This window comes from Cheilinus undulatus, linkage group 6 (assembly GCF_018320785.1).
Source record: "Cheilinus undulatus linkage group 6, ASM1832078v1, whole genome shotgun sequence".
Taxonomy (NCBI): Eukaryota; Metazoa; Chordata; class Actinopteri; order Labriformes; family Labridae; genus Cheilinus; species Cheilinus undulatus.
This window is the reverse complement of record NC_054870.1, coordinates 4,388,421-4,400,118: the sequence shown is the minus strand read 5'-3', so window position 1 is coordinate 4,400,118 and position 11,698 is coordinate 4,388,421. Positions and strand designations below refer to the sequence as shown.

Sequence of the window (11,698 nt, the reverse complement as noted above, 5' to 3'; positions counted from 1 at the left end):
ATCCCATACTGGTGGAAGTACAGCAGTCTTAAAGTTTTAAAGTTTGATGGAAAATGACTGTCATAAGTGACAAATGATGACGAATCAGAATCTAAAGATGGCCAGAGATCATGAGAAAGCATATAAGGTGGTTGGTTGTTGAGGGGTAGGTGGCTTACTTGCTAAAATCAGCAATGTCAGATTATAAACACAAGGACATGGTGTCAAATTTTGTAAGAAATAAAGCCGGCAGCAATCTTCATTTTTATAAAAAACAGACAAACAAAAGCTTTAGTGAGATGAAATGTGATTTTATTTTAAAAGACCGCTGAAAAAGCAAGAGAACCGCCATGCTGCCACGTAAATAACTCCCTCATTCATGATGTTACTGAGCTTTCTGAAGTGCATGCCTTTTAAATCAAGTCAAAATCCTGACCCCTTAAAATACCTGTTTTTCTGTTCTTACAGTTTCACATAAAGTGACATCTTCCCCCCCTTTTTGTTAACTTTAAGCTATGTTTAATATAATCTCTGCTGGTTAAACCTAGTTCATGAGCTATAAGCTAATTTGTTAATCAGCTAACAACACTACCATGTACCTAGAGAGATAATAAACTGTAAAATGTGATAACTTTTTAATCCCTGTTTTTTCATATTACTGAACAAAATTGGTCATTTCTGGCTTTTTCACCCACAGATCTGTCTAGGATCACATGTTTGTTGAATCATTTTGCAGGATTTTTTTTTTAATTTTATTAATTGGAAATCATTATCTGAGATAATTTTAAAAAAAGACAAAGGGCTAAACACTTACACCACGTATGAAACAAGAGCAGTTTTCATTATTCTGCCAACTTTTACATTAACTTTTCATGCCCAGCGAAGGAGGTTTGTTTCTTACAGAGGTTTAAGGAGAAAGTAATTTAAATTCTAACATTTATTTTATTTTTGTGAATTTAACACACTCAAAATAACATTCGCTCTGCTGAATGAAAATGCGTAAATGTGTAAAATTATTACTGTAAGAGGAAACCCAGCCAAACCCAGCATCCACGTCATCACGTCGCGTTACGTGACTTTGTCGTCATGCGCTCTCCCATCGTTGCTGGAATGGCTTCCTGTTTTGTCTCCAGTGTTATTCCTCTCTGAAAGATGGAATATTGTTTACTTTCTTTAACACGTTTTTCTAAAAACCACCACCGTGAGCGGGCCGACAGGCCGCTGCGACCCGGACAGAGAGAGCCTGAGGACGGCATACCAGCGCTGTCAGAGGGCTCACCATGCTGTTATCACAGCTACCTGAGGATGTTCTCTACCAGATCTTGTCTTGTTTGGACTACAAGTCTCTCTGTCGCCTCTCTCAAGTCTGTAAAAGGATTTACTACTATGTGAATCGGGACGTTGTGTGGAGGAAGATTGCCAAAGAGTTTTTAAACACTGGAATTACTCGGAATGGGACGGACATGTAAGCACGCTGAATCACTTAGCGTTAGCATAAACTTTATTAATATAACTGACATGTAGCCTAGCTTCAGCAGCTTTTACTGTAGCCACACTGTATGTAGGCGGTAGGACACCTGCCATGTGAACTTTACATATCTGGGTACAGCCTCTGGATGAAGGTAGAGTAGAGGCTGCTGTTCCTCTGGTTTGTACCTGTGACTCTGGCTAACCCCCCCTCCAGCCCTGAGGCCCACCCCCTGAATGTTAGCTGCAGCTATTCTGAACATGTTGAGCATCCAGCTGGACCATCAGGCCACTCCACACTAAAGGGCAGTGGTTACTGCTTTTTCAATGAAAAATTATCATGAATTAACTAAAGAAATGTCAGTATTATCAGCTAAGTGAGTAGGTGTTCTGTAAAACTCAGTACAATATGCAGCTTAAAAAAAGATCTACTTTGTTGTGATCTACCATTGGGATAAACTTGGTTGTTACAACAGCTAATAATAGAGGTAATTTCCAACAACAATGATAATTAAGATTAGAGCTGTCAAAAGATTACATTTTTATAACGATTAATATTAGAATTTCTGTCATTAGTTACAATAAATTGCATCATCTAAATTTTTAAATTATTACTCAAAACTATTTTTTTTGTCTCATTTGGAATTTTTCTACTGTCTTAAACTAAGGGTAACTGACTTCCAGTTTGGGAAAATAATCTAAATGCAATTTTTTTTCCTAATATTGTGATCAGTGGTCTTTCAGCTAAAGGTGGCTGAGCCCACATCAGCACAATAAAGTCCATGACAACTGTCCTGTATTCCTCCTGCTCAGACATGCAAACTAAACTAAATAAACTAAAAACACAGAAAAAGGGAGGAGCTATAACAACCAGCTGTACAGGCTGAAATGGAATTTCATCCCCTCTGTCTGGCCTTTTAGGTCATTCCGTAAAACTTTAAACAACAACCATCCATGACCAGATAACCCCTGTACACCCCATTCCTCCCCCTGCCACTGTGAAGTCGAGCCTAGAATGTTCAGTATTGGAAGAATACAATCTCACAAACTAGCTTTGCTCTAAATTTCCTCAGTGATTTATAGTCAGAGTGTCTAATAAGACACACCAGTTGAAGACAAATGCTTTTGGACTATCGGACTTCTGGGGCAGTTACCTGCTGTGTCCTATTAGTAAACCCACTGGTGTCCATCTGAATATCATGGGTGTTTTCTAGAGTTTCCTTGAAAACTAGAGTTGATCAACCAAAGCAAACCTGTGATTCATAATAATGAGTTTCATTTGTAACTTTGTAAAAGATATCTTTCAAGCATATTTTAACTTCTGATTTAATTTCAGAAACCAACCAGCGGTGACTTTGAGAAGAATTAAAAGGATGATAAACCATAAAATACAGTAAGATAATCAGGCAGGGGGCAAACAACACCCTGCAGATTAGCCAGATTTAGTTTAAAAAAAAAAAGAATGGGAACAATAAATTATGACCAAAACAGTCCATAAGTTATCATCAGTGTTGACACAAATCAACATTTCAGAGGGGTTCACACTCTCAGTTTCCTTTAAAAAGAAACATTTTGTTGTAAAGATGTCTGCAGTTTTTCTCCAACCCATTGCTATCTAGACTGATCACATTTTCTTGCAAAAAAAAAAAAAAAAAACTTTTAGTAAATTTTGCCCAAGTATTTGGTGTTCTTGAAATGTAAACTCTTTTTCTTAAAGCAGAATTACCTTGCTTAAACTAAACCATTTGGGAAGAAAAGTCAGACTTCATAGCTAAGCCATGATGTGCATGAATGTCAGGATGGCGGGAAATAAAGGAGAATCTGACACTTTAACAGGAAAATAAATAAAATTATTGTGACAAAAGGCAAAATTGGGTTAAAAAAAAGTGGTAAAAATGGGACATAAAAAGTAGTGAAAGGGGCAAAAATGGGTCTGAAATAGTAAAATGAGAACACTGACAATTGGTAAAAAGGGATTAAAAGTCGTAGAAATGGGTTATCTGAGGCAAAAATAGACAAAGTGGCAAAAAGGTAGAAAAGTCTTTATACAGAGGTTAAATAGTGACAAGAAGGTGTTATATGTGTCAACAGCAGAATTCAAAGTGGCAAAACAGGTAGAAAAGTGGTGAGAAGTTTTATAAAGTTGCAGTTATGGTATGAAAGTGGCAAAAATGGGCAGAGGAGGTGAAGAAATTGGATTTGAAAAATGGCAAAGAGGGGTTAAAATGGCAAAAATAAGTTGCAAGAGGAAAATGTGACAAAATGAAAGACAAGTGGCAAATGAAGTGGCAAGTTTCGCTTCAAAGATAATAAAAAAAGAGACAAAGAATAATATTTCAACATCAGCTCCCAATAATAGCTTGACACTCTCTTCAGCTCCAAAATAAGGGAACTGTCCGCCAGGATGCATGTTAGCACCAATACTACTGGTCCAACACACGTGCACTGATACCATCAATAAATTACAACTGGGGAGGGACCGTTCACTGGGTTTGTCAGGGGCCCAGCCAGTTCTTTTGGCAGGCCTGCCCACCGGATGTAATAATGACTTTATAGATGTGTTGAAGACAGGATTGTTATCTCTGTAAGATGACTCAGAATAAGGAAGTATAAAGTATCAAAAATGTGTTTAAATTCTTTTATTCAGTGCTGGAGAGCATGGCGGTCAAAACCCCACCCACAAAATTAGCCTGCACAACAGACATCTAATATGACATGAAATATAAAAAAATACATAAACCTGAAATCATTTTTGACTGATTCCCCTAAGCTAAAATGATACACAAATAACACTAAGACTGATTTGACTGCTTTTAAATTAGGAAAAGCCTCTTAGTAGTTTTTGTTGGGGCATCCAAATGACCGAAACCAGCCCCTCAAATCGGTATCATTATTAAAATTTATCATTGGGAGTATTTCCTTTGACATTTCTAGAGCATAAATCCACCTACATGATGGAGTGGGGAACAGACCACTCCAAAATACCTGAACAAATCAAACCAGAAGAGTTTGCACAAAGAGAAACCATCAAAAAATGTACATCTAGGGGAATGACCATCAACTAATGTTAAACATTTTACTAGCAGTTGGGTAAACTGTATTTAAGAGATTTTCAACCTTCTAGATGTCCACAGTGATGCAGGTGTTGTAAAGTTAAACTGTCTTTGCAGATATCCCCACATCCCACTGAAGGAGAGAGTGAAAGTTGCACAAAACTGGTACGGTGGAGTCTGCAGGAGAGCGATTCTTCTCAAATGGAAAACCAAGTAAATATCAAAAGGCTGAGATGTGTCAACTTTGTTTTAATACGCATTACCAAGAAAATATGCAAAATGATGCTAAACATGATCAATAGGTATGAAATTAAAGTAAGACTGGTCTAAAGTCTGGTGTTTTTAAATCACTAATCTCATTTGTCTACTTTACAGACTGCTACCATGGTTGCAGCTGGATGGGGACATTCTGTTTCTGTCTCAAGCTGCTGAGATTGGAGCATATTATCAACGCCAAGACTCCAGGAAACTTCAACGTAATCCATTTGAAATCTACTCAGGCCACAAGGGCGACGTGTGTCGCTTCGTTCTCACAGAGTCTGACCTGATAAGTGGAGGAAGGTAATTCAGACTTTCTTTATTTGGTAAAAATTAGGGCTGTCTAGATTAATCAAGTTAATCCTGATTAATTAAGGTCCACAGTAAGTGCATTATTTTTTTTATCACAATTAATTGCGTTCTTTATTGTTCCTTTCAGCACACTTTGGTTAAGGCGCGTCAGCATCTCCCTGCAGCCACAGAGATGCAAAATAAGTCCACCACTGCTTCTTAATGTCTGAAAAACTCAGAGACAGCTCAGCAGACAAGTCAGAAGTCATCTGATCATTGTTAATGACCTCTCACTTCATGTCATTGTATAACAAGTTCCTAATGCTGAAATCCTAGATCTACCTCTAAAAACAGAGCTGTATCTAAAAAGGAAGTAAATTACCCCCTAATTTAAGCCAGTAGAAAAATAAAAAAATGACCCCCAATTTTTTTTTAATGCAAAATAGTGGAATTTTAAAACGCTATACAAAGGGTTCAATTAATCACCATTAACTACAAAAATTCTTCAATTAATTGCGATTAAAGTTTTTTACCTTTTGACAGCTCTAGTAAAAATAGATCATACTGTCAGATCAAGTCTTTGATTACTGTGACAGAAGCTACTGTTCATTACAGAGCATGAAACTGATGATAAAACTAGCTTTAACCAACTCTGGGTGCTTATACTCATTTTAGAGACTTATTTAGAGACTCATTTTTATCTAACATTTATTACGAGGGACAATGCACATTAATGAACATAGACATGTAAATATGCCGGATTGTAGCCATAGGCTAATTTCCATCTGTAGTCCCTGGCAGGTTGATGCTATATACAACAAAGAGTACATTAAAAATCTACACAAAAATCAGACAACACCACGAGACCAGACAACATAGACAGGACAGTAAAATACAAAGACCCAAATATAACAATACAGTAGGTTGCTGAATGACCTTAGCTTAAGACAGACCAGGAGTAAAGAGACCATTGCAGTTAATGTGCATTAGGCAGACAGTAAAGAGCTAAAGTGCAAGTGTGCTGATATATTGCACATGATCATGAGTGCACTTAAAGAAGAGATTGCACATCGCCCTTGGCCTGGTTAGGTAAAGTGCTAATATTATTGCACATAGCCCTATTGTACATAGTTTGCATTTACAGATGTGTTTATGCATATAATATTGCACTGGAAAAGATAGATATGATGATCTATTTCAGGTGTGAATCTCTCCATTGTTATGAATGCAACTTAGACGACCCCAATTAATGGAGTTGCGGTCACTGCATCCAAACATGAAAACACAACCATGAGCTGAGCAGTAAACCAGAGGCGGATAAATGGCAGCTGTGTGTGCCTGGCGTGAAGTCTGGACCTCGACCACAGCGTCCTTCCTCTGTTACCCAACAAGCACAGTCTTTGGCTCCCACGAGCTGCCAGCCCCGTCTGGTTGGTTTCATTCAGGTTTTGTTGTGTTGTGGCGGAGAGATGGCGGAAACGGTGGTGCAGGTTTACAACGCGTGGGCTAAACTCATGCAGCTAAGCAGGCACAGTGCGTGCTGAACTACACAACTTCACATGTTGGTCCATCAGATGTAAGAGTGAAGTAGTTCTTTACGGCGTCTCTATACCATGGCTCTGCAGCTGCTGCGAATACCCACTGCTCTCTGTACAGGTGTCCCCAATTTCACAATCAACCAGTTTTCAAACACACAGACCAGAAGTGACGTCTCCCAACACCGACCTGTGTCGCTGGGATTTGTAGTCTTTGTTTCCCAGGCTTTACCCGACAATGTATTTACACACAGCTGCTGCATCTCTGTTTAATACCAGTTCATAGATTGAGGGGAAAAGAAAGTAAGAAAGAGAAAAGACCCCAAACCTATCAGTAACACCTTCTCAAGACGATTCGATTCAAATCTTGAATCACAGACTACAATTCAATTCACTGATGATTCAAAATACAGAATGATTCGGTCGAATCTGATTCGATTCGGTTTGGTCGACTTCAATCCGATACAATCTGATTATAGGATCAAAATAAGTTCTTGCTTTAACAAATATTTCCCAAGAAGGGGAAAAAAAGATAATTTCATAATAATGTAAGTTTATTTGATCTTATTTATAAAACAGAGTAAATGCTAGGCCTCCTTTGCTAACACTCTGAAAATATGTGTAAGAAAGTCTTCATCACACCCAGGTGTCTTACTTTGACATTGAATTGGGAGATAAATATTAAAATGAGTTTTTACTGGTACATGTTCGTCCTTCTGTACTTGTAATTTCCTTAGCATTATTAATCCCAATAACAGTACAAACTAAATATCAAATTTTCCCAAGAAGCACAAATTAAAACAAATTTAAAGTCACAAGGAGATTTGGACAGACAGAGCTCTGTATATCTGCTAGTACAGGAGAACAAGGGGTTAAAATAATATTGATAATTGTCAAATGCACAATTCTGGTTTGTCCTGAGCCACGCTTTCAGATTACCCTTGAAACTTGAAAGCTGAAGCATTCCCTGGTTGAGAGTGGTAAAGTGTTACCTTTGAAAGATATGACATTTTACCCAAAGGTCAATGCAGAAAAGGCTCTAGACTAGTTAAAGCTGGTCATTTATGTTTATTCCCAGAGGAATTTCTTGTTTTATTTAACATCTGTTTTATATTCGAAAGAGTTATGCTTTAAAATCACGACCAACCAGACATAAATGAATGTTGTGCAGTGTTTGTGTGGGTTTTTGAATGACAAAAAAATCATTTCTAATCAGCTGAACATGAATTTGTCTGTGGATGATTCTGTGTAAGGTGGGATGAGTTACCTCGCCTTTTTTTTTTTTTTCAACTCACTCTGAACACTGTGTTCACTTCAGTCGTATTTTTTTGACAATTATTGGTAGAGCAAAGTTGAGTTTTGAATTTTTTAAGGACTAACATCAAAATCCCACAACATATTTTCATCTTTACTTAATAACTACAAATAACACAAATTTAACATGATTGTGTAGGTTTGAGCAATGGTATTTGTGTTAAGTTGATTATAGGTGGCTGTGGCTCAGTGGTACAGTCCGTTAATAAACAATACAATGTGTAGAATGAATGCGTGAATGTGGAGTGGATTTAAGTATAGCTTTAAGTTTATGAAGCTGTTTGAGTTGTCAGATGGTCACCATTTTAACCGTTATTTTGTGTTCATTAAGGCTATAACTTCCACATCTGGCTATTCATAAAAAAAATCCTCTTTGTCTTTGTCAGTGATGGCAAGATCCTGGTCCACAGCAGGAAGAGTGACACGTCCATGGAGTTATCTGGTCACAACCAGGAGGTCAACTGTCTGGACTCTAAGGACGGACTCATCATCAGTGGCTCCAGAGACCGAACGGCCCGGGTCAGAAAACAAACACAGCTCATGCCACAACATGCATAAAAGTAAAGCACACGTTGAAAAGGTGCTGACTGGTGTTTTTGGTTTTCCAGATTTGGACTTTGACTTCCAGCTGCACCAGAAACATAATTCCTATGTACGACAGAGTGTGGTCTGTCGCTATCAGTCCTGCACTGAGGTAAGCCTCTCCTCATCCTCGCTCTCCAGACTTTAGTTAACAGGCCTGTTTAGATAGAGGTGGACTACTGTGGCAGGGATTTGTCAGTCAGAGAGGATTTCTTTTGGCAGAATGTCTGTGCGAGTCCAGAAAATCTGCACAGTACAGTCAAATATGCCAGAACTTAAAGTTCAGAAGATCCACTGATGCATGGTTGCAGTCGCCTCACCCTTTACAATTGGGAGATCATAGACTTTCCTTTTTTATGCTTTTATTGATTTATATTTGATATGTGCATGCTATTGAACACCTAAAATACAGGTTCACCTTATACAGAGCTCCTGCAGATCCTTGAAAGGTCCTCAATAGCCTTAAATTGCACATTTACAATTTAAGGCCATAAAACATCTTAAAGAGTCCGATTTTTACCAGTGAGAGAGAGGTCTTAAACTTTAGCAGGCACCTTGAGTAAGATATACCCTTGTTTTCTAGCCAACCTTATACAATTGTTAATCACCTCCCCCAACAAATTAATGCGTAAATATCCTCTATAATTAATGGATTTCAGGGTTGGATGTTCTGATGAGGACCCCAGACCCCTCTTCGATTATATCTGACTCACTGAGAATAAATAAGCTCTGTCCAGTTCTCTATCGCGGGGTTCTCAACATTGGGGTCAGGACCCCATTGGGGGTTGTGAGACAGTGAGAGGGGGTCTCCAGATGCCATAAAAAAACCTAAGAATTTTATTTAAATTTCACTGTTGCTACTTCATACCTTTTTTGCTAAATTTTAACCCATTTTTGTCACTTTTTCCCACCAATTTTGCCAGTTTTAACACATTTTTGCCATTTAAAACCCATTTTTTGTCAATTCTTTAACCCTTTCCACTAGGGGTGCACCGATCGATCGGCCAAAATCGGAATCGGAATGCACTGATTTCCTTAATTTTGGGGGGTCGGTGATTGGCCGATATTTAGATAAGATCGGTTTCATATGTACCTCTACCTACTAAAATGTGAAAAATGAAAGACTAAAGGAACTGATATAATTTAGTAGTTTGGACAGCAATGCTCTAAACTTTTCATTTATATTTGAGAGAACTACTTCATGTGCAGTTAAAACAAGTTTGTATTGTTTCACGGGTATTGTTCAATGTTTTTCAATAAAATAAGATTGGAACATTGAAGGTGTATGCTGTCGGTTATAAAAAACAAATCGGTATCGGCCAAAATCGGAATCGGCAGGTCATGCGTTTTAAAGATCGGTGATCGGCCAGGAAATTGCAATCTGTGCACCCCTACTTTCCACAACTTTTTTCTGCTTGCCTGTTTTTTGCCACTTCTAAACCAAATCTTGCCACACAGTTGTTGGCTCTGTTGACCCATCATTGCCAATATTTACCCTTCTTTACCACTTTTGACACCCCATTTCACAATTTGATATACCCATTTTTGCAGGTTTAACCCATTTCTGCCTATTAGCTAACCCTTTTATTGCCAATTTTTATCAATTTTTCATCCCTAATTTCCACCTTTTATTGCAACTTAAACTTTTTTTCCCATTTTAACCCGTTTTTGACATTTTTTGGTTAGTTTTTGCCACTTTTATCTAATATTTGGCACTTCTAACCCATTTCTGCTAATTTTAAAATCTAATCTTACCACCTTTGCCACCATTTTTTGGCATTATTAACCCATTTTAGCTATTTTTACTGTATTTCAATTCTGTTTGAAAAGGATTTACCTTTTTAAGAAGGCTACCTACTACACAAATGAAGTAAAACGCTATTCGTTTCTCTGATACGAGACATTATAATTAGTGAGTCCGTTTATGCCAAAATGACACTCCAGACCTAAGTTTCCGTTAGCCAGCAATTACCAGTCATTGGCCGGTAAAAAGGACGTAAGTCCGGCAGATAAGAATATTACCGGTCAAAATGTCTGGCAGAAAACATGCAAATGACCAGATAAGTAAATACTGAATACTTGCATATTATATTTTGTGTAACCTAGACGATATGTTGTGAGAATGCGTTAATATAAACTAAAAGTTGTCTAATCTTACTACATCTACTGTCCTGCGTTGCTGGGGTTGTTTATCTCCTCAGACGGTAAGCACATGGCTAATTATGTATGCACGATGACGTCAAAGCAAGCCTATCTCTGTGCGTGCTCGGTATCCCTGGGGACTATGCAGGGAAGGTGGGAAAGTTTGACCAGAACTTTCTCATACTGTAAAACAGAATTTCAGTCTCAATGAGGTTTTCCTGGTTTACCAAAGGCTTAATATCATCAGCGGTACAGAGGAATTTTGAGTGCGTCATCGCTGAGCGGCTAAAACACCAATGCAGCAGAGAGAGAGAGAGGGCTACGCCGGCTAATTAGCAGAAGTAGTCTTGGATAAGCCGTTAATGAGAGTAGGGCTGGACCGGACTATCTGCTGTGGGGCTTTTGTCTTTTCGGGACTAGTCCAAATAAACTAGGATGGTTGGATTTCCAGCTTTAGCAGATGCTACAGTGATATCATCTTGAGGACTGATATTAGCAGCTGACGATAAGACTCATTTTTCATTTGAAATGTAGAGTTCTAACGCAGTGTCCAGTTAACAGAGCACTGGGGAGTTATGTTTGGATGCTGGTGGAGGATGGTATTTGGCTGTTGTAAGCTAAGTTATGATAGCCAATGCGCTAACAGGCTAATGGTGCTGATGTAAAGCTAACTGTTGTTGTTTATCAGTTTAACATGGGTGTATATTGTGTAACTGACTGCGTGTGTAAGGAAAAGAGGCAGTCTTTATTTTGATACTCTAAACCACTTACACAAAGAAAAATAAGAGAAAGTCTTTGTGCCGTCGGTTCTGTAATAACAGGATAATAATTACTCAGGTTTACTGCCTGCTTGGTTTCTACTGTCTCGGTTTTGGGTCAGGTCTGGAAATAAAAAATGTGTCCTCTCTCCCGTTTAGCGCAGATTGTATGTATCGATATATCACAGAATATCAGATTTATGCGTTTTGCTGCTGTTAATGCAACAACATAATGTTAAAGCAAATGTCCGGTAGTTGTTCTAAATGGCCAGAACTCTTGAGGACTGCCGGTCATTATGACCGGGGACAAAAAAGGTCT

The 11,698-nt window shown here is 38.2% G+C and overlaps 1 protein-coding gene across 1 annotated transcript in view; it reads left to right on the top strand.

Annotated features, from left to right (window-relative positions):
* The first annotated feature begins 1,057 nt into the window (after positions 1-1,057).
* Positions 1,058-11,698, top strand: part of fbxw4 (F-box and WD repeat domain containing 4) — a 60,530-nt gene continuing 49,889 nt past the window's right edge. Inside the window, exons 1-5 of the mRNA XM_041788823.1 lie at positions 1,058-1,444; positions 4,617-4,712; positions 4,875-5,060; positions 8,284-8,416; positions 8,506-8,591. Coding sequence (XP_041644757.1) covers positions 1,260-1,444; positions 4,617-4,712; positions 4,875-5,060; positions 8,284-8,416; positions 8,506-8,591 — 686 coding nt within the window. The 5' untranslated portion in view covers positions 1,058-1,259. The remainder of the gene's footprint in view (positions 1,445-4,616; positions 4,713-4,874; positions 5,061-8,283; positions 8,417-8,505; positions 8,592-11,698) is intronic.